General features: G+C 41.0%; 1 protein-coding gene across 3 annotated transcripts in view; it reads left to right on the top strand.

Annotated features, from left to right (window-relative positions):
• TACC1 (transforming, acidic coiled-coil containing protein 1) overlaps positions 1 to 23,151 on the top strand; it is a 94,280-nt gene that overhangs the window by 21,465 nt on the left and 49,664 nt on the right. For 2 of the 3 annotated variants that reach the window (XM_006859943.1, XM_006859944.1), the window contains exon 3: positions 19,614 to 20,736. The exons of the other annotated variant lie outside the window; for it this stretch is intronic. In XM_006859943.1, coding sequence (XP_006860005.1) covers positions 19,614 to 20,736 — 1,123 coding nt within the window. The remainder of the gene's footprint in view (positions 1 to 19,613; positions 20,737 to 23,151) is intronic. 3 annotated transcript variants of the gene reach the window in all.

Here is a 23,151-nt window from a genome sequence, read left to right as displayed (position 1 = left end):
CATGAGTATAAGTTGATTTCTAGACTCTCAGTTCTGGTTTGTTTTTCTCTCTCAAGTCTGTTTTATTGATCTATCTGTCCATCTTTATGCCAATGTAAAAACCAAATGGGAGAGTCATGTGTGACTTCCTCTGGCTTCACAAAGGGGAAAGAGAATCAAACTGAAATTGTGACACCCACCATCCATCCTTCCCATAGCATTCTCTGCTTCACATCTGAATTCCATAATCCATTGCAATGGCCACACAGAACTCACAATACTCATGATTATGGGGTTTATTAGGAAAGTGAATGGGTACAATTCAGGATAAACCCAACTCAGGACGCAGCCGTTCTCCATTCGGGAATGCTTCTTGTCTGCCATGTTACAAGCACATCTCACTTTTTTTGTTGTTGTTTTGTTTTGTTTTTTATTGTGAACTGAGTGATAATTTACATGGAAAACTTTGACTTTGCACCATCATTTCATTTCAGCCTCCTCTGTACATCATCATTCAAACAGTATTTGCTTCCATTCTCTCTGTTTTTCTTTTTCTTTCGGTGGGGATCAGGGAGTGAGGGTGGAGTGGGGAGATGTACACAAAAACACTCAGGAATATGTAATAATTTAAACAACCAAATGGCACATTCTGCAAGCCTGCATCCTGGCAGTCCATCTCTTTCCATGAGTCTAGAGTCCTCAACTGCTCCCTCTCGCCATGTCCCCGTCTCTGCCTCCATCTCTGGTGTCTCTGCTTCTCTGGATAGGGTTCCGTATTCCACTTGTGCTCTTCTCCCTTGATGATCCTAAGGTCCTTTGTTTCTGAACTGTAAGATTAACTACTAGCCCATTTTTGTTACAAAACTTCTACCTTTACAATTGTGACAGTCACAATTAGTCATGATAACAATTACTCATTTTGATTCATAAGAATCTTATCCTCATCTCTTTTAACCAGACCCAACTGGACAAGATGAAAACTATTCAGTGGGGACTCTATCTTCCCCCCCCCACTCTTATACTAAACTCCCTCATGAAACCTTGTAAGCCAATCACTTCGTGCCTTTATCGCCCCCTCATTTTAGGTACACACTATCTAAATTGCCTGTCCCTATCTACCATGTAAGGAGCTCTGTAGTGTAGTGGTTAAGAACCTGGCTGCAAACCTTACGGTCAGCAGTTGGAATCCACCAGCTGCTCCGTGGGAGAGCGATGAGTCTTGGTGTGGCGCTGTGGTGTGGCGTGGTGCTATGGGTTAATGCGCCAGACTGCAAAGCCATTTGAACTGCAAGGTCGGTGGTTCAGGCTCACCAGCTGCTCCTTGGAAACCCTTTACAGGGTCGCTATGGATTGGAATCGACTCGACGGCACTTGACAACAACAACAACAACATCAACTCTGTATACAGAGGGGATAGGATTGATACTTTATGTGAAGACTCCTTCCTTCTCAGTTGGTATTTTGAGCTATCCATAAGTATAATAGGTCAGGTTCGTTAAATTGTAGCAATTTACACTTATTTCCTTTATCAAAAATTTGTGGTTTTTTGTTTTATCTTTCACTAGTCGAGTTCTGATTATTAAGCCATCGAGGCTAAGTCAAATGGGTACTGTCTGCAAGTTTGGGCATTCTTTATGCATCTCCTCACTTCATATCAGCTGGATACGTCACTCTCAGCTCTAGCCCTACATGGCTATGTCCCTGTTCATGGGCTCAGGAGTCCCCAGGTCTCACCACACTTCAGACCAACCAGCCCTTCCTCTTCTCTTTCTCATCTCCAGGTCAACAAGAGCCTATGGAACGTGGGTGAACTCAGCCCATTTTTTCATTGCTGCCTTTCCCCCTCTTCCACTCAGCAGTAGACCAATGTGGTCACCAGCAAACTTACATGCCTGCTTATGTGTTCCCTTTGAGTTTCAGTTTTGGAAGGGGGTTTGTCCTGAAGGGACTTGATTGCTTGCTTGTCTTGATAGCTTCCCAGTGAACAACTTGCTTATTCTTACTTATAGTAGCCAATTATACTGACATTTTTGTTTGGGGTTTTTCCTGCTGATCTTTCTTTGAAGATGTGTCTTCTGTTGCTCTGGCTGCTCCAGGCTGGTCTGCTTATCCTTTCTAGTGAGAAGGCTTCACTCTTGTGGTTGGCCTGTCAGCCATGTGGCCCCTTGGCCTCTGCCCTGCTCAAGCATGTGTTACAAAGTTCTTTTAGCCAGTCTGTGAATGCCGAAAGAGCACACTCTTCAAGTCAGTCTCCTGCCCATCTGCACTTATATTTACTCAGTCCATAGGCCTAGAACCCTTAGCTGCTCTGTCTCTGTATTCCACCGCCTCTGCTGGTTGCCCCATTCCATCTCATTCTCCACTCATGCTCTTAATGGTCCTGAGATCTTCCGTCTCTACTTCTGAGATGGCTCCTTTTTTAAAGCCTAACTGGAGGGTAAAACTAAGCAACCCCAGCCTTAGAGTCCTGTGTACCTTACTTGCATTGTTCCACCCAATCATTGGTGTCCTGGTGTGGCACTGTGGGTTAATGCACTGGACTGCAAAGTCGTTTGAACCGCAGCGTTGGTGGTTCAAGCTCACCAGTCACTCCTTGGAAACCCTATATAGGGTCACTATGGGTCAGAACCAACTCAACAGCACTTAACAACAGCAGTTGAAATGCTACATGGTTTTTGTCCATTATCCTATTGATAAGATATGTTGTTATTGTTAAGTGCCGTCGAGTCGGTTCCAACCCATAGCGACCCTGTACAGGGTTTCCAAGGCTGTAAATCTTTACGGGAGCAGAACGCCTCATATTAAACTAACCTTGAATTCCTAGGGTATATGTACCTGTTTTAAAGAAAGTTATCCAACAGAATGCAGAAATCATTGAACACTATCATTAATACCAAAAATTATTCATACTCTGGCTGTAGAATTAACTTAATCAACATTAAATAAATACAGCATTTTTAGACATAATCTCCTTGCTTTTGAATATTCTTTGCCCATCTGTCAACAAGCTTTGGTATCCCTTTATTTAAAAATGTTTTAGACTGGCTCATGGGACAAATTGTTTGAAATGTTGGTGTACAACCTTCCAACCTTTTTATCTAAATATTTTTAAGAAAAATCTGTACATAACAGGATAATAGAAATATATTGTGAATTTCTATGTACCCATCACCAAGATGGGTATGGCACTGTAGGATAAGCACTTGACTCAAGGTCGGTTTGAACCATAATGTCGGTGGTTCGAATTCACCAGTTGCTCCTTGGAAAACCTACACAAGGTCGCTGTGAGTCAGAACTGACTTGACAGCACTTAACAACAAGAATCACTGAGATTATTGTGCTTGTTGTAAGTGCCACTGATTTGGTTCCAACTCTTAGTGAAACTGTGTAGGGTTTCTGAGGAGCGACTGGTGGGTTTGAACTACAGATCTTTAGATAGCAGTCCAGTCCTTCTCCTACAGCACCACAATAATTAAAGTTTTGCCATATTTCCTTTTTGTCCCCCTGATATTTCCCCTAAATACTCTGTAAGTATGCATCTCAAAAAAATAGGAGAATTTTCCTATATAAGGCCATTATTTTGCCTAATAAAGTTAACCTAATGAGTGTCATCTAACTGAGGCCATGTTCATATTTCCGTTCTTATTCCAAAAATAAATTACTGTTGCCTCCAGACAAGGTCTATGTTTTATTTAATTGAATTATTTACTCTACTTTAAAATATTAATCTACTCCCTACATTCCCATTCCATGTTTTTTTCTCTACATCACAATTAAAAAAAAAAAAGAGGGTCATTATCTGTACTCTGTCTCATGTTTTGTATTTGTCTATAGCCTCCTGTCCTGTAAGCCGGGAAGTCTAAAAACTTGGCTAGACTCGGTCAGTATTTATTTTCGAAAAAAAAAGTGTACAAGAGAATGAAAAGGGTCCCTCCAAGGTAATTGCTGTGCTTTCTCACCCTGTCTTTGACTCTTACTGTTGTTTCTCAACAGTTAGAAAGGTCAGATAGCACCAAGAGCTTCTTTCATTTTTCCTCAATGCCAATCACTACTAGGTATTCCCTTCTGTGAATAATTGTTATGTCTTTATATTGTTGAATTAAACAAGGCCTTATACTATACACACTGTTGGTCCCTTTGCTTTTTTCACTTAAGGGTTCTTAAAGATCCTCCCTTATTAGCACACGCAAGTCTGCCTCATCCTTTTAACATCCACATAATATTCCATTGTAATGTTGCACCTTAAATTAGCTACCAATCCCTTCTCAGTACTCTATAATACCACAAAAAGTATATGGAAACCAACACTTCATTGGATGACGCCCGCAATTCTTGTACATGTGTGTTTGGCCCTCTTTGAAAACATAACTAAAATAAATTCCTAACAGTAGAAGTGCTAAGTTTAAAGAGTCTGTTCACTTTCTCTTTTGATAGGTGTTGCCAAATTGCCTTCCTGGAAGGTCCCATGATACACATTCCCACAAAATAGATGAGAAGGGCCTCCTGGTCCCTCTCCTAGCTACTGACACTGATGGCACCAATGTTTTAATTTCTGTAAACCTTTTGGGCTAAAAATGGTATCACATTTGTTTAATTGTGTAAAAGCATATTTTTCAAATACTTTTTGGTCATTAAAAAAAATTGTTGTACCCTTTGTTCTTTAGAAATAAACCTAAGATGGCAAATGGGGAGGAGGTTTATGGTCAGGTCAGGGATTTTTGGCTCCAGTTCACAAAGTCCTGTGACATGTAATTTGCTGAGTGTGTTCTTTCTAGAATTCTCCTTTCAATGACATGAATTTCTGTTTGTAAAACAGTCAGCTACCTGATACAGTAGCCAGTGCCCAGTGACTTCCTCTGTGCTCTTTCCTCAAATTGTTCTCACACTTTCTATCAGATCTTTAAGTTGTCTTGTAGGAGATGTACGGTGGGGAGGTTTCCTGTACATCTGGTATATGAGCTTGCTGTCCTGTTCTCTACAATGTCTGTTCTGCCAATGAGGCCAATCCAAAACAGTTCACCAAGCCGACTAGTCATTTGGCTTCCCTTTCAAATCATCGTTCTTTCAATATTCTGCAGTTAGAGAGAAGGTGCAAACAGTGAATGCACTTGGCTGCTAATCAAAAGGTCAAGTCCACCCAACAATACATTAGAAGAAAAGCCTAGCAATTTCCAAATCCAAATCTGATTCCAAGATATCAGCTATTCCATTCTAGCCTGCATGAGTCGGAATCCACTCTCGCATAGCTGTGTCTAAATGTTGACTTTGAGGGAAAGAAGAGTTCTGCAGACTCAGATCCACATTTGGACTGTTTCCTGACTGCATTTTGTGCTCTACACAGCAAAGCCTGACCCACTTCCAAGTTGTTATTAAGTGCTGTCCCTATGTAGGGTTTCCAAGGAGCAGCTGGTGGGTTTGAACTGCCTACCTTGTGATTTGAAGTCTAATGCTTTTCCTATGGCACCACACCAGAACTCAACCATAGAAGAAGAAAATTTAGACAGGTTTGTTTCTGTGAATTTGATTCCTTTCTCGAACTGTCTATGATAGCATCTATCCCAACAAGCATACTGTGAGATCATTCCCCCCATCAGCTGACAGCTGCCACAATGTTTAGTATCCAGTTAGCCTGACTGGTCCACCGTCTAATCCAGGTTTAATGTCAACATATATTAGAAGTGACTGAATTTTGTTTAAGCACACCTATTTGACTTTGTGTTTTAAGGAGTTTTTCTCTCAAAGATTGAGTCCACACTTAAAATTGTTTGAAATGTTACTCACAGCACATTTCCATTTGAATGTCCTTACAGGGAACAAGATGACACAAAAGGTGGGTGGTTCAACCCACTAGCCACTCCATAGGAGAAAGACACGACAGTTGGCTTCCGTAATGCAGCCCTGAAAACCCTATGGGGTAGTGCTGCTCAGTCCTATGGGGTCACTATGAGTTGACATTGATTTGCTGGCAAGAGTTTTTAAATCTCAGGGTGGTGATTAAGGGAATGATTGAAGTTATAACTGTAACTGTAAGGGCTTGGTGGACCTTCTGCAAAGTATATATGAGAACAGTTCCTGGCATTACTATTTAAAATACTCATTGCATGGATTTGGTTTGAGATTTTGTTTTAAGATTATTGCTGGTCCCAAGGTGATACAGATGGTTTGCACTTTCCTATTAACCTAAAGGTTGTCATTTAAAACCCACCAAGCAGTACCACAGAAGAAAGACCTGGCAATACAAATGACAACCAAGAAAACTTCCTGGACCAGGGCTTGTCGATAATACATGGGGTCCCCATGAGTTGGAATTGACTTGATAGCAACACATTTGGGGTATTCTTTGCTTAGGAGTCAGACCTTGTGTTTTAAACTTGGATGTGATACTGTGTGGGATTTGAGGTTAGACAGAGGACAAGTTTATATGCCTCCAAGATAAAGGGAGATTTTGGCAACTTTCTTACTTTGTAAATCAGATATTTTGAAATCCTGAAAAAGACTTTCTGTAGCTAAAGGAGAGGAGGGATGGGCATATCTAAAAGGAACTTGTAGACAATATTTTGCCAGAAAGTTATTCCCAAGCATGCTTGTTGTGAAATCAAGAGTATTTGGGAATAATGAAAATTCTGAAGTGTCATAAACTTTGTTTTCCAAAGTTGTTTCTGCTTTATCCCCTCTTGAATGAGATTATTCATAAGAAAGCAGCTAGTCAACTAGGTTTTCAATATGTTAGTTGAATATATTTCTCTAAGTTTCAAAAATACTTTCAGGATGTCATTTTCCTCTAAGGTGTTTAAGGTTTTCTTAAACTTGTATCTTAACCCAGCATATTTTCAACATATTGAAACATGAACCAGTGTTAACTCAAGTCTTTAAAATTTTGGCATACCATGTCTTTTCTTGGTACACAAGTGCTCATAGTGACTTTATTTATAATAGACAAAAAACTGGAAATTAACCAAATGTTTATTAGCATGTAAAACAAATTTTGGTACATCCTTGTATTGAAATATTGTTGTTGTTGTAGTTATTAAGTGCTATCAAACCAATTCCAAGTTTATATGTATCCAAGATAAAGCAAGACCCTGTATAGAATTTAAAGACCCTGTATGGCGACCCTGTATAGAGTTTCCGAGGAGTGGCTGGTGAGTTTGAACCACCGAACTTGTGCTTCAATCTGACCTTGCAGTCCAGTACTTTATCCCACAGTGCCAAATCAGTTCAGTGTTTATCCTACAGTGCTACATCAGGACTCCTGTTGCTGTTGTTGTTCAGTGCCGTAGAGTCGGTTCCGACCCATAGAGACCCTGTATAGGGTTTCCAAGGAGCAGCTGGTGAGCTTGAACCTCCATCCTTGCGGTTCAAACTGACTTTGCAGTCCAGTGCATTAACCCGCAGCGCCACACTAGAGGGAATGAACTGTTGTTCCTCAACAACATGGGTGACTCTCTGCTGAATGAAAGAAGCCAGACCTCCCTCAAAACAAAAACACACATTGTATGATTCCATTCATATAAGATTATTGAATCTAATGAATGCTAATTCATTTATAGTGCCATGTTTTTTCTTTTAAGAATGTTATGAAAAGGGAAGGGAAACTTTCTCTTAAGTGAAAATACCTTTTATACTGTGTAAGTATAAAAGGCATCTATGGTTTTAGTGCACCAGTGGGCGATTCACAAAACCTTTAGAGTTAGGGAAGGCTGGTTAATTGAAAGGAAGAGTTCCATTAACAGCCGCAAATGTGGCAGAAGTGGAAATGTTGGTCTATTTTTGGATTTCCTCTGTTTAGCTTTGAATTCATGTACTGATCTAATCATCAGGCCACCTGGCAGTGCTGTGCTTGTCAGTGTTGTCCCCAACTCATCAATCTCAGTTCAGAGAGGAAGCTTTTCAGCACTTGGAACTAGACTTTAGGGAATACAGGATTTTTTATTTTTTTATTTTTTTTTATTTTTGGTACATATGGAAGGGTGTGTCCCACCACTGCTATTGATTCTAACCTTATAGACAGAGTAAAATTGCCCCATAGGATTTAAGATTGCCACATCTTTCTTACACAAGCTGGGCTCAAACTACCAACCTATTGGTTAGCAGCGAGCATTTTAACCACTGCATCATCAGATTCCTTGGAATGGTGTTTGTTGTGGTTATTGTCATCGACTTGGTTCCAACTCATAGGCTTGCTTTCTAATACTGTAAATCTCTATGGGAGTAGCAAGCATCATCTTTCTCCAGATGAGCAACTGGTAGATTTGAACTTCTGACCTTGTGACTAGCAGCCCAACTCACAATCCATTGTGCTATTTGCAAGTACTAGGTAGAAGTAGGCAGATTTTCTCACCTGGCATGTGGTCTGAGCTAGCCAAGAAATTACTGGGGAAAGTACCTTCTTGACTGGAGTTCTTTCAGCTGCCGTCCAAGCAGGGAGGCTGAAACCAGATGAGTTTGTTTTTCTTTCCCATTCCACAGTGGCAGGATGGCATGTTTAATGATACATCAGGTAAGGTTGTATAACACACTCACCCAAACACTGCTTAAATCTCTTGATTCCCAGCCACTTGATTGGATGCAGAAGTAACAAATAGTTAAGAGCAAAGTGTGAATTGAATTAGTTTCCATGGCTGATACTATTTCTTTCAGATGGAAGTGAGGAGGGGAGTAGCAATTTTGGGAGGGCAATGAAGAGTGTCACATTTGTTGACGCTCCCCAGTCCATAAGACCTAGGTGTCCAAGGACAGTTGCTGAGGCAAAGCCAGGTTAGAACTTTTGTCTTACATTCAGATTTATGCTGCTCTTCCATTGTTCCTTCCTCCCCAGCTCCCAGGCTGTCTTGCCTCTACCTCTGGCTCTGTGAAGTACGTACATGTTCCCTTTCTTGAGAGTTAGGTCCTTCCTCAGGCTGGTAAAAGCTGCTGATGGAGATGGGGAGGGAGAGACAGGATGGAAGAAGAGGATAGATGTGGAGGAAGGTGGGAAGGCACTACCAGAAATGGAGACGATTAGGGCAGAAATAGCTAGAAGAGAGCTAAGTCAAAGGGGGATTCTCCTAGGTTTCCCTTGGTATTTGGGAGATGTGAGATTGATGGTGAAGGGGTCTGGGAAATAGAAAGGTAAAAGAAAACAAAAACCTGAGACGTGTCTGGACAAGGAGAACAGTAAGAGGAGAGGGGAAAACGCCTGTTATTTTTCCTGACAACTGAGTTTTGGTTAAAAGCAACCAGCTGCCTTCGAGTCATTTTGACTCACGATGATGAGATTAGAACTATGTTCTGTTAAGGTATTTATTTTTACCTTTGTATTGTGGATTAGGTGAAGGTTTACGGAGTATAACAGTTATCCATTCCATAGTTCACACACATTTGCTTCATCTCATTGACTGTAATCCCTGCAATGTAACATCACGTATTCCATTTACTCTGTTTTATGTTTCCATTCCTCCTCCTGTCATAACCCTCTGAACTTTGTCCTTTTGATCTCAAATGGTTGATTTTTCTAAGCTTTGTGTACCTTCCTAGTGCTATTGCTCCCCTTATGTTGTTAAATGCCGTTGAGTTGGTTCCGACCCATAGCAACCCTCTGTAGGGTTTCCAAGGAGTGGCTGGTGAGCTTGAACTGTCAACCTTGCAGTTCAAGCCGGCTTTGCTATCCAGCACCATTAACCCACAGCGCCATTTGGCTGAAAATGGATCCATTGAGTATGAGTTCATTTCCTACCTGGTCGTGACTAAGCTCCTCAGTCTCAGGGTTCCACCAGCCTGCATCCAACCAGTAAGCCTGGTATTTGTATTTTGGGATTAGATCACCAGACTTTTCTTCTGAAGTGCCTTTAGATAGACTAGAACCACCAACCTTTCAGTTAGCAGCCAAGCATTTTAACTGTTTAAATGGACTCTTGGGTGTTGGTAGCACTGTGGCACTGTACTTTTGTCATCTCTAACCTTGCCCTTTTCCTTCAGTTATCTCAAGCCAGTGGAGAAAGAATACAGAGAAAGGGGTGTTGGGATCCAGGGGTCCTATGGGTGAGTATAATAGCAAATGTTTAGGCGCTTGTGACAAGAGAAAGAACAATAGAGAAACTGTACTTTAAAAACACACACACACACACACACACACACACACACACACACACACCTATACAGGGTTGCTATGATTAGGAACCAATTTTATGGTACTTAACAACAGCAACAAATACTGCTTGGAGTCCTGGTACGGTGTAGTAAGGTGTAAGACACTGAACTTCTAAACACAAGATTTTTGAACTTGAAGAAGCAGTATGTTGTTTTTAAGTGCCATTGAGTCAGTTCTAACTCAGCGATCCTGTATAGGGTTTCCAAGAGGCAGCTTGTGGGTTTGAACTGTCAGCCTTGTGGTTAGCAGTCAGTGCTGATCCTACAGTACCACACCAGAACTCCACCAACCAGTATTGTTGTTGTTATATGCTGTCAAGTCAGTTCCGACTCATAGTGACCCTGTACAGGGTTTCTGAGGCTGTAAATCTTTATGAGAGCAGAAAGCCTCATCATTCTCCTGTGGAACAGCTGGTAGTTTCGAACTGCTGACCCTGAAGTTAGCAGCCCAATTTGTAACCACTATGCTACCAGAGCTCCTTTACCAAGCAGTACAGCAGGTGCAAAAAAATGTGGCACCAACTCTCTACTCAACAGGGCTCAATAATTCATTGTATTTAGGCCACACAGAACTCAAAGACAGCAGTCACAGTTATGGGGTTTATTAAGGAAGATAACAGGTTACAATTCAGGGTCAGAAATGTTCAAGGCACAATTTTCTACCCAGGACCGCCTCTCCTTAGCTGCTCAGCCATGCCCATAGGCAGGCCTCCTCTGTCTAGGCAACATTACAAAACTTTTGTTGTTGTTTAGTACTGTTGAGTCAATTCCAACTCATAGTGACCCTGTGTAGGGTTTCCGAGGAGTAGCTGATGAGCTCGAACCACTGATCTTGCAATCCAAACCAACTTTGTAGTCCAGCTCATTAATCCACAGCTCCACACCAGGACTCTAAGCAGTATAGTATTTGTTAGATGCTATCGAGTCGGTCCCGACTCATAGTGACCTTATGCACAGCAGAACGAAACACGTCCCGATCCTGGGCCAACGTCACTATTGTTGCCATACTTGAGTCCATCGATGCTGCCACTTGGCCAATCCATCTCACCGGGGGTCTTCCTCTTTTTCTCTGACCCTCCACCTTACCAAACATGATAATCCTTCTCCAGCGACTGCTCCCTTCTGACAATATGTCCGAAGTATGAGAGACAAAGTTTGGCCATGCTGGCCTCCATGGAGCACTCTGGCTATAGGTGCAAAAATATGTGGCACCAGTCATCTCTCAACATTACTCAGCTGGGTTCAATAATTCATTACACTGGCCACACAGAACTCAACGACAGTATTCACCGTTATGGGGCTTATTAGGGAAGGTTACAAAATACAGGGTCAGAAATGTTCAGGACACAAATTTTCTAGCCAAGACAGCCTCTCCTCAGCCACTCAACCACGCCCATAGGCAGGCCTTCTCTGTCTCGGCAATGTGTTACAAAGTTCTTTTGTTGTTTAGTGCCGTCAAGTTGGTTCCAATTCACAGCAACCTTGTATAGCATTTCCAAGGAGCGGCAGATGGGTTTGAATCACTGACCTTAAGGTTAGCAGTCCAGTGCCTATCCTACAGTGCCATACCGGATTCCAAAGCTCTTTTAGGGCTGCTGATAAATGCCCATACGCCTCCCACCACACCAGAAAACTCAGTCTAAAGGCACTCGGTTCTGGCTCTGGGGATCAACAAACCTAGCCCCCCTAATTAACTACATGAAAGATGCACCCCACTCTAAGCAGTCCTCCTTCACAAAGTCTTCAGCTTTGCTTGCTCCATGGGCTGGGAAGGCCACTGCTCTGTCGTATGCTTTGGCTCTTGGTTCTGCTGCTGCTGCTCCTCTGCTACCCATCTGGTATCACAGCTTCCTGTCCCTGAGTTGAGGAGGTTCAGTGTACAGGGATCTCAGGATCCAAAGGACATGCGCCACTCTTGGCTTTTCTCTTTGGTGGTAGTGAGATCCCCACCTCCTACTTCTGAGATGGTTCATTTTATACCCATGGTAGAGTCTCAAGTTTTTACAATTACATTTAACTCGGTTAGCATCCACAGCTGAATCAAGTCAGTCTGTCAGTATCTCCTCCCACTGTCTTGTACCCAGACGCATCAGGAAGAGTCCTTTGGTGGGAGTTTCAAAGACTAAGGTTAGACGAAGCACCACAGCAGACCTGGGTGAAAATTGAAAAGTCTTCAGGCCTCTTCATTCTGCATCACTTCCCTGTTGGCATGGCATGGCCTTCTGTCCCCATTTTACTGTACATTCTCCGCTGTCAGGATCTTACAAATTCACTTGCCCTAATGTAAATTAGGAGTCCTGGTGTGGCGCTGTGGGTTAATGCCCTGGATGGCAATGTTGGTTTAACGCAAGGTCAGCAGTTCAAGCTCACCAACTGCTCCTTGGAAACCCTATACAGGGTCAGGGTCACTGTGAGTTGCAACTGACTCGACAGCACTTAACAACAACAACAATGGAAAATAAGACTCCTGGTGTGATACTGTAGTAGCAGCACTGGACTTTGAATTACAAGGCTGGGAGTTCAAATCCACCAGCTGCTCCTTGGAAACCCAAATTCTAGAATCCTGGTATGGTACTGTAGAATAAACACTGGATTGCTAGCCACAAGGTAGGTCGGTGGTTCAAATTCACCAGTTTCTCCTTGGAAACCCTATCTAGGGTTGCTTTTGAGTCAGAATCGACTCCACAGCACTTAACAACAACAACAATGCAAATTCTGGAAACCTGGTGTGGAGCTGTAGGATAAGCTGTAGGAAAACCTTATACAGGATTGATATGAGTCAGAACCAACTTGACAGCACTTAACGGCAACAGCAATGCAAATTGTCGAGAGGGACTCTGATTATTATTTGTATCACTTGTTAAGTTTTATCAAGTTGGTTTCAACTCATATCGACCCTATGTAGGATTTCCGAGAAACAGCTCCAATGCTTATCATACAGCACCACACGAGGACCTCGTATATATCACCTCGGTAATGCAAATAGAGCGATTTAAGACAAGAATGAGGAGCTCTGGTAGCGTAGTGGTTACGAATCGGACTGCGAACCTTAAGGTCAGCGGTTCGAAACTATCAGCCGCTCCGCGGGAGAAAGATGAGGCTTTCTACTCCCGTAAAGATTTACACCCTCGGAAACCCTGTACAGGGTCGCTATGGGTCGGAACTGACTCGACGGCACTTAACAACAACAACAACAACTCTGATGCAGAGTATATTACAAGTATATTATGCAGTGAGCAGATTTGAATCACTAGATGTTAAAAACACAAGTATTAAATTCTACAGCTTAGAATTTAAATAATAGGCACTTTGAAGATTAAGTGGAAAAAGCACCATGGCCAGCTCTGATTCACCACTTTGTAAACCTAAAAGCTAAAAGAACCAAATTTTAAAATTGTTTTTAAAAAGCAGACCCTCAGCAAATGAAAGCAGGCATTTATAGCCCTGTCTTGACTTTCAATAAGGATTAATTTGTGACGAATATTACTTTTCAGAACCCTGGTGCCACAATAGCTAAGTGTTTGGCTGCTAAAGTATTAGAACCCAGCTAGCAGTTTCATGGGAGAAAAGACCCACTCCCTAGAAAACCTTTGGAACAGGTCTCTTCTGTCACGTGGGTTGCTATGAATCTGAATCAACTCAATTGTACCCAGTAGCAACAACAGCAATAAATACTGCTTTAAGCAAATCCAATGTGAAAATACCAGATTTATACCAATATTTTAATGGTGAAGTGTTTATTTTTGTCAGATCTTTTGATTTATTTCGGTCACAAGTTCTTTCAGTACATCAGTTTGCAATAGTAAAGGAACGATTCAAAGAAAACTACATTGACTATGGCATTAAAAGGATGGGAAACAAGCACCTTTTTACATGGCTAGCACACGTTGTATACCATGTATTCTGTAAACATAAGAGTTTTATAGCTTGGACGGTTCCCTGGCTGTCTGGTAGAGAGTGGTGTAGAAAGAATGACTGTCCTGTACATGCTTTCTGTCCTTGCTGAGCATCAGGTTAAAGATTTTTAAATACCACCACCCCACCACCACCAATAGGTTGGTTGGCTGGTTTCTTTATTAGTTTTATTTCTTTTATTGTTATTGAGAATATATATAACAAAACAATACCAATTTCAGCACTTCCTCCATGTACAGCTCATTTTGTTGTTGTTAAGTGCCGTTGAGTCAATTCCGACCCATAGTGACCCTGATAGGGTTTCAGGCAGCAGCTAGTGAGCTTGAACCACCGACCTTGCAGTTCAAACAACTTGGCAGTCTGACACATTAGCCCACAGCACCACACCAGGACAGTGAAGTTGATTATATTCTTTGAGTTGTATAATCATTCTCCCCATTTCTGTTCTGAGTTATTCCTCCCACATTAGCGTAAATTCACTGACCCCCCCTAAATTTCCCATCTCATCTTTTGAGTCGCTGTTGTCAATTTGATCCCACATGCTGTTGTTGTTGAGTGTCATCGAGTTAGTTCCTACTCATAGCAACCCTGTACTGGGTTTCTGAGGAGAGGCTGGCGAACTTGAACCACCAACCTTGCGCTTCAAACTAACCCACAGCACCACACCAGGACTCCCATTTATATAGTTTTTAAAAGAACACAATGCTCAAGGCAGACTTGTTTTACTAATTAAGCTAAACTGTTGCTCAGTTTTAAGATGACTTTAATGGATATTTTTAGTTTAAAGTTAAAGATAAACTTAGGACAATAGTTTTAGGGGTTCACCTAGCCTCCATGGCTCTAAAAAATCTGGCGTTCATGAGACTTGGAAAGGGTGTTCTGCATTTCCCCCCTTTTGATAAGGATTCTTCTATGAAATCTTGGGTCAAAATGTTCAGTAGTGGTAACCAGGCACCATCCAGTTCTTCTGGTGTCATGGCAAAGGAGGCGGTTGTTCATGCAGGTTTTTAGCCACACTTTCGGATCCTCCTATTCCAGACTCTCCTACTGCCTCTGTTAACTCCAGTTGAATAGAGACTAAGTGCCTTAGATGGCTCATTACAAGCTTTTAAGTCTCCAGGCATTACGCATCAAATTGGGAGGTAGATTAGAAGCACTAATCACATTATTAGGCAAATTAACTGGACTAGCCTATGAAACCTAGACCCTGAGTTTCCGAACCAAGAAATTAAATGCTATAAGCTGTTTAGTTGTACATACGTAGCCTCAACAGCTTCTGGGTTTTATTTGTGTTGTTGTTATTGTAATTATATCTACCACACAACTTTTGCCTGAACGTTTACAGGTATATGAGTTATTGACAGCAATTATAATAATCAGCCATGCAAGCATACCTTTAATCATCAGGATTTGTCCATCGTTAACCCTCTTTTTCTCCCCGTCCCCACCCCTGAGAACCACTAATAAACTTTAATCTCTGATGATGACATGGACAGATGGAGTGGCTGGGGACACTGAACTCAGGGAGGGAGAGGGGCTGTGTGCTGACAGCCAGGGGGCAGGCCTGTGGGGTATACCCTTTGGTTATTTCATGATGCATGAGGGGATTGTAATCATTGCAATAAAATGAAATACAATAGGATGAATGTAAAACTGATATTTTTCCATGTAAACCTCACAATAAAAACTTAACAAAACAAAACTTTAATCTCTGTACATTTGCCTTTTCTTGTCTTTTTATGTAAGTGAGGTTATATAATATTTGCCCTCTTGTGATTGGCTTATTTCACTCAGCATAATGTCTTCAAACTCCATCTATACTGTAGCATGTATTAAGACTTCATTTCTCTTAGTGAGTTAGTAGTCCGTTGTATGTATGTAGCATATTTTGTTTACCCATTCATCTGCTGATGGGCATTTAGGTTGTTTCCACCTTTTGGCTATTATGAATAGTACTGCACTGTACATTGGTGTGCACCTCCTTATACGTTTTTAAAGATCTGTCAAGTGCAATGGGATCACTTGTAGTATAACTGAGGAATGCTGACCAAAAAGAAAACAATCCTAAACCAGTTATCATCAAGTTGACTCCTACTCATAGTGACCGTAGTGTGTTGGAGTTGAACTGTACGCCACATGATTTCAGTGGTTAATGTTTTGTTTTTTTCCTTTAAGTTTTTATTGTGAATTGATTGTGAAGCAACCCAGTACAGGGTTTCCGAGGTTGTAAATCTTTACGGGAGCAGAAAGCCTTATCTTTCTCCCACGGAACAGCTGGTAATTTCGAACTGCTGACCTTGAGGTTGGCAGCCTGATTCGTAACCACTATGCTACCAGAGATCTGATAGTGTAGTGAATTATGAGCTGGGCTGCTAACAACAAAGTCAGTAGTTCGAATCTTTATCAGTTGCTCCACAGGAGAAATAGAAGACTCTGTTCCCATAAAGAGTTACAGCCTTGGAAACCCTATACAGGGCCACTATGCGTTGGAACCGACTCAGTGGCATGCAACCACCAACCAGGTTCATACTGGAGTCATGATGTGGGGCTGTAGGATAAGCAATGGACTGCAACATCAGCTTGAACTGAGCTTGAACCACCGACCTGCAGTTCTAACAATTTTGCTGTCTGACGCATTAGCCCACAGAGCCACACCAGGGAAGTAATTTTATGTTAATGAGAAGGAACAACTCAGAAAAGGAAGATGAGAAAGGTAGTCCAATTCAAAGAATAAAATCAGTGTCACTAAATTGTACATGTAGAAACTGTTTATTTGGTGTTTTACTTTGCATAGTCTCAACAATAACAACAAAATATATAAAATGTAGAGAATAAAAAGGCTCAAGACAATGCAGGAGAAAAACATAGTACAGTGAAAACTCCCAAATACTCATTCATGACTCAACAGTTAATTAGATTTTGCTGCTGTTTTAAATCCTTTTTTTGTCCTTATGTTTAATTAAATCTCAGATATCATACACTGAGAACTTAGAAAAAATTATAATGAAATGACAAACATTTTGTGACATATATATTTACTATATTGAAAAAAGTTTTTTTGATGGTATGGTTAACTATATTTTTTTAAACAATTTGAATTGGATATTTACAGACTATCTGAAGTTTCTCTACAATATATGAAGTCGCTTCAAAAAGTTTGTGGGGAAATTCCATTATCTTTTAATTTTTCATGAACTTTTTGAAGCCCCTGTATACAGTTTATAGGAGTCCTGGTGTGGCACTGTGGGTTAATGTGTCAAGGTCGGTTTGAACCACAAGGTCGGCTGTTCAAGCGCACCAGCTGTTTTATAAGTCACTGTCCAATTCCAGTCATACAGAGTCATGTAAAAAGGTGTGAATACTTTTACATACTATTTCAGTAACGATTGGTACTTTGATCCTAGATTAGGGTTAGAAAGCAGGATTAGAGAATTCGACCAGGCCATTTCTGAATTCCCTTGAAATTCTTGAGATACTATCATAAAAAGCATTTGATTTCAACTTTTACTGCCACTCTCTAGTTTCAGATATTTCAAGTCACAAAAGTATTGTCTTAGTTTGTGTTTGAAAGAAGTTTATCCTTCTCATTATCTGCAGTCCTGGTGTGGCTCTACAGGATAAGCACTGGACTGCTAACCACAAGGTTGATGGTATTAACCCAGCAGCTGCTCCTTGGAAACGCTATACAGGGTCATATGAGTCAAAATGGACTTGACAGCATTTACCAACAACAGCAATATCTGCAGCTTTTCTCCTAGAAAGACCCTAATTAAAAGGGATTTTTGTTTTACTTTTCACAAGTGATGGAGAGAAAATTAGTGTGTTTTCTTGGCCTAATTTAGCAGAGATCCTAAGGAAAATAACAATTGTTTTTTGGATTTGTGTGCAAGTGAAAATAAGAACTATTTGGTTTTAAGACCATTTCTGGATCTGCTTTTTCAAATTACTGCATTTTTTTCAAATTTGGATTGTTTTAGGTGATCATGGTGGTTTTTTCCATTTAATTTTGAAACAGACTGATCATTTAAACTACTTTCTGTGGAATAGGAGATACTTGTAGTTTTAACTTCCATTTGAAAACTTAACGTCACAGAAGATATGGATGGTGTCCAATTCTGTGAAATTTTGAACATTTTGATTAAAGATTCTATAAAAGAATCCTGATTGGGGGATACAGAAGTAGAATATCAAAATCTCATAGAATCTAGACTTTCAGGAGTCATTGGTTATGAAGTGCCCTCGAGTCAGTTCCAACCCATAGCGACCCTGTATAGGTTTCCGAGGAGCATCTGGTGAGCTTGAACCGCCGACCTTGCAGTTCAAATGGCTTTGCAGTCTGGTGCATTAACCCACAGCACCACTCCAGGACTCCTTCAGGAGTCATAGTAACTGATAAATTCCTAAAACTATTGCCCTGAGATAATCTTTAAATTTTAAACCAAAGATACTCCCCCAAAGTTTTCTTAAAATCAAACAGTGGTTTAGCTTCACTAGTAAAGAAAGTTTGCTTTGAGTTTGTATTCTTTTCAGATCTATACACATGGATCTAATTTGTTGTTGTTACTATTGTTAGGTGCCATCAAGTCAGTTCTGACTCATAGTGACCCTGTGCCCTGTCCTGCGATATCCTCACATTCGAGCCCAATGGCTGCTGCCACAGTGTTAATCCATCTCTTTGGAGGTTGTTGGAATTAAGTAGAGCAAAGTAATTTGAAAGCACTAGGTGGCAGTGAGTTTATATTAATAAGGGAAGAACAAGTCCGATTAGGAGGATGAGAAAGATTGCACAACTCAACGAATGTAATCAATGCCACTGAAATGTACATGTAGGAACTGGTGAATTGGTGAAGGTTTTGCTGTGCGTATTCTCAATAACAACAAAAATAAAATAAACTATAAAGCATAACATTTCAAATCTGCTAACTACATGAAATTCTGACCTTGAAAGTGCAGGCAGTTGGTGTCTAAAGTTTCCTCCAGACCAGTTTTAACCTATGGAAATTTGACATCGTAGTAATACGTTTTGCAGTAGACCATTGATCTGTTTAGTCTTTTCCTAGGTCGTTCTATTATAATTATTTGTATCACTTGGGTAATGAACCATATACCTGTGGAGATAGGAATTTTATATTTTAGGGTTTAGTGTAGCAGCTGTTCTCTCTCAGGTTGTGCTGCCATCCTTGCTGAACAAATGTTAACCAAACCAGCAGCCAGAGAGTCACTTCTGACTCATGGTGAGCCCACGAATGTCAGAGTACAACTGTACTCCATAGGGTTTTCAGTGACTGATTTTTAAAAATAGATTACTGACCTTTCTTTTGTGGTACCTCTGGATGGATTCAAACCACAAACTTTTCAGTTAGCAGTCAAGCATGTTAACTGTTTATACTACCCAGGGACTATTGTGCTGAATCTTGTTGTTGTTAAGTGTCATCGAGTCTGTTTTCGACTCATAGCAACCCAGAGATGCTTAATAAAAACAATGGGATACAGACTTTTCAGTTTGTATATGTGAATTCAGGCAGTAGAAAACATTCCCCAATGTCAAAAAGGATAATTCTTTAATAATAGGCTTTTGTGTTTTGTTTTAGAATCCCAAGAAGATGATGAACAGCTGGTAGCAGAAGTGGTTGGAAAATGTTTATCTGAGACTTGTCCTCCTCCCTCAGAAAATGAAGTACCACAGAAAGCCAGTGCTTCTTACTCCATCAAGGATTTCAGAGAAGAACCTGAGCATGATAGTAGCAAAGTTTCCATAGTGAGGCCATTTTCAATAGAAGTCAAGAATCCCACAGATGCTCCAGCAGCTCTTGAAACAAAAACATCTCACAGCTTTGTAAATGAAGTCTCAGAGGAGGCTTTGCCCTCCAGTGCACCAGCAGCCATCCAGGCCAAGGCAATGACAGAAGGCAACATGGGGGTTACACTTGAGGTTTCCACAGAAACTGATCTAAAGACTGGAAACACCTGCTCAGAGCCGGTACCCAGCAGAAGCAAGCTAAGAAAGCCCAAGCCTGTCTCTCTGAGGAAGAAAGCAATCAGCGGAGATTTCTCAGAAACTGAAATTTTGGGAGAGGGTACCCCGCTTCCCAAAGCATCCTATCAGGTCAATCTTGATGAATTGAATGAGAACACAAATTCTTCTTTGACCGGAGGTGCCAGGATCCAGAAAGCTCCCAGTAAAGCTAAAGAAACGTCAGGCACTACCAGCAATGACACCAATGATTCAGGGGTTGAACTGCTGGAAGAGTCAAGGAGCTCACCTGTGAAACTGGAGTTTGATTTCACAGAAGATGTAGAAAATGTAGAGACCAAGAAAGCCCTTCCAAGGAAATTTGGCAGGAAACTGGGTAACAAAGTGACTCCCAAGACACAAAAAGATGGCATCATTAAACCAGCCGGAGTCAAAGGTGTAGATCAGCCTACAGACCCAAAAGCGGAAGATACTTCTGCCCCCCATGCATCTTCCAAGCTGGATCCTAGTCAGTGGGATGACCCCAGCTTTAATCCCTTTGGGGGCCGCTCTACTCTGCAGAACTCTCCACCCCTCTCCTCTCAGGGCTCCTATCACTTTGACCCAGATAACTTTGACGAATCCATGGATCCCTTTAAACCAACTACAACTTTAACAAGCAGCGATTTTTGTTCTACCACTGGTAATCATGTTAATGAAATCTTAGAATCACCCAAGAAGGCAAAGTCGCGTTTAATAACGTGAGTGGCGATGGGAGCTGGATGTTTGTGTTCTGTGTTTTCTCTGTGGGTTTGGTGATCTGCTGCTTTTGATTATGGGAAACTGAATTTACCTTTGAGTTGCAACAGGGCAGACGCAAAGCTTATAACTTCATACTGGAGGCCTTCACTATTTTGCCTAACTCTTGTGTGGAATCAGAAATAATAGAAGTCTTCATTTAAAATTTCTGCCTTGTCTTGTATGAATCCTTAGCTCTTTCTCCTACCTACCCTGGATACTTTTTCTTTTTCTTTTTTCATTTCTCTCTCTTTTAAAAGTGGAGTAAGAGGGCTAGATAAAGATTTGATGGTTTTCAGAAATCCTAGCTGGGCTGTTAAGATTCTCTTTATGTACAAAATTCAGGCATCAGTGATTGTCATCCTATTCAAATGAGACAAAAATTCCAACCCTATAAATTACATGTCTAGCATCAGTAATGTCTAAATAATCTAAAAGGGCCTGGTAGACATCTTTCCACTGACACAGAAAGCTGTAGTTTTTATTGGAAGCAAACCTACCACTGAAAGTTGGTGAGCGTTCCTGTCCCCTTCTGTAGTTTCTGGTTCCATCAGTAAGGATGTTAATTTCAAATAAGGATTAGCAGTGTTTAAAATGATCAATTAATTCTGATAGTCAGGTTTTTTGTTTTGTGTTATCTGAATAACCTCCTTCCCTCCAGGTTGTTTCTTTCTCCTGAAACATCTGGAACCACTGGAATTTCTCATAGTGACAGCTGTAGTCCATACTCCATGCCAAGTTTCCTTTTAACTTTGTCACAAAGATAAACCTGTTGCTGTATAGTTGATTCTGACTCACAGCAACGCTATAGGACAGAGTAGAACTGCCCCATAGAGTTTCTAGGACTGTAATGTTTACAGATGCAGACTACCCCATCTTTTTCCCATGGAAAACTTGTGGGTTCAAATCACCAACCTTTCAGTTGGCAGTCTTTACCCAGTGCTCCTCCAGGGCTCCTTTGTTAAAAGGGTACCTTATTAAAAATTAAAGTTCAGTAGATGACAGTATATCCCTTTGTTACCCCTCTGACTAAAAAATTAGATATAAAGAGGAACCAGTGACTTGGAGGTGAAATATACAAAGGGAAGATGAAAAGAAGTGCCATGTACCATGTTTTCAGGTATTACTATAGATAAGGTCCCTGGGTGACATAAATGATTAAGGACTGTGCTACTAACTGAAAGATTAGCGGTTCAGACCCACCCAGACGTGCCTCTGAAGAAAGACCTGGCGATCTGCTTTCAAATGGTCACGACCTTGAAACCCCTATAGAGCAGTTCTGTTCTCTACACATGGGGTCACCATGAGTCGGAATCCACTCAATGGCAGCTGGTACAGTTGTGGTTTGGTTTACGTCACTTTTGGAAATAACCTTTCAGCATTAAAACCAAACTCACTGTCATTGAGTCTCTTCTGACTCATGTTGTTTATTAAAGTGTCCTGGAGTCAGTTCCAACTCATAGCAGCCCTGTATAGGGTTTCTAGGAGTGGCTGGTGGGTTTGAACCACCAACCTTGAAGTTCAAACCGACCTTACAATCCAGGGCTCTTAGTATAACAAAAATGTCAGATTGCAGGTGTGGTGAGTTATATGGGAAAGAAAGAGACAGAGATATCCAGAGGTTTAAAGAGAAGTATCTGTTTCAGGGCCAAGAAAGTTAACAGTGTAGGAAGCAGTTGCTGGGCAGCACCAGAGTATCACCCAGAGGCTAAGTTAGGTGAATGAGTTTTGATTGTATAGAAGCAGTTAAACAGTTGCTGAAGAATATTACTAATCTGTATCCTCAAATACTCCTCTGAAGTAGTTAGCTATATCTAGACAGTACTTGAGGTGAGTGTTGGGCATGTCACTGCCGTGTTACTTAATTATGGGATGCTTTCACCTACCAGAGAAGTCACTTGAAAGCCTTACTTTCAGTTGCACGTTGGATATACACGAGGGGGCTTTAAAAAGTTCATGAAAAAATAGAATTACAAGATGATGAAGTTTTTCACAAATTTTTTGAAGTCCCCTTGTATAGTCAGGGCATTCATGTTTGTGATGAGATTAAATCTGGCCCAAAGGGAGGGTAATTCATTCTACACTTTGTTCTCAGTAGCTTAGAGGCACGCTCTTGAATCCTGTCACCCTCACCTGGCAGCATTTTACTCCAGTTTTGGTTTTGGTGAATGAACTCCTTGATTTGTTTTCTCTTTCTTTTTAATTCTTGTGCAGTCAAAACTCTTGTCTCCTTTTTCTTTCTACAGAGGAGAATGCTAGATTCTGTGTAACACTGATTTTGGTTAGCAGATCTTCTCATTTGTAGGAAAGAAACAAAATAAACGTGTGGTGATGGGTAGACCCCGTGTGGAGTTGGGAGTTCTGTTAATGATTGATCT

This window comes from Chrysochloris asiatica, unplaced genomic scaffold, assembly GCF_000296735.1.
Source record: "Chrysochloris asiatica unplaced genomic scaffold, ChrAsi1.0 scaffold00035, whole genome shotgun sequence".
NCBI classification, from domain to species: domain Eukaryota; kingdom Metazoa; phylum Chordata; class Mammalia; order Afrosoricida; family Chrysochloridae; genus Chrysochloris; species Chrysochloris asiatica.
Note: the sequence above shows the minus strand (reverse complement) of the source record. Positions and strands in the feature narration are given on the sequence as shown.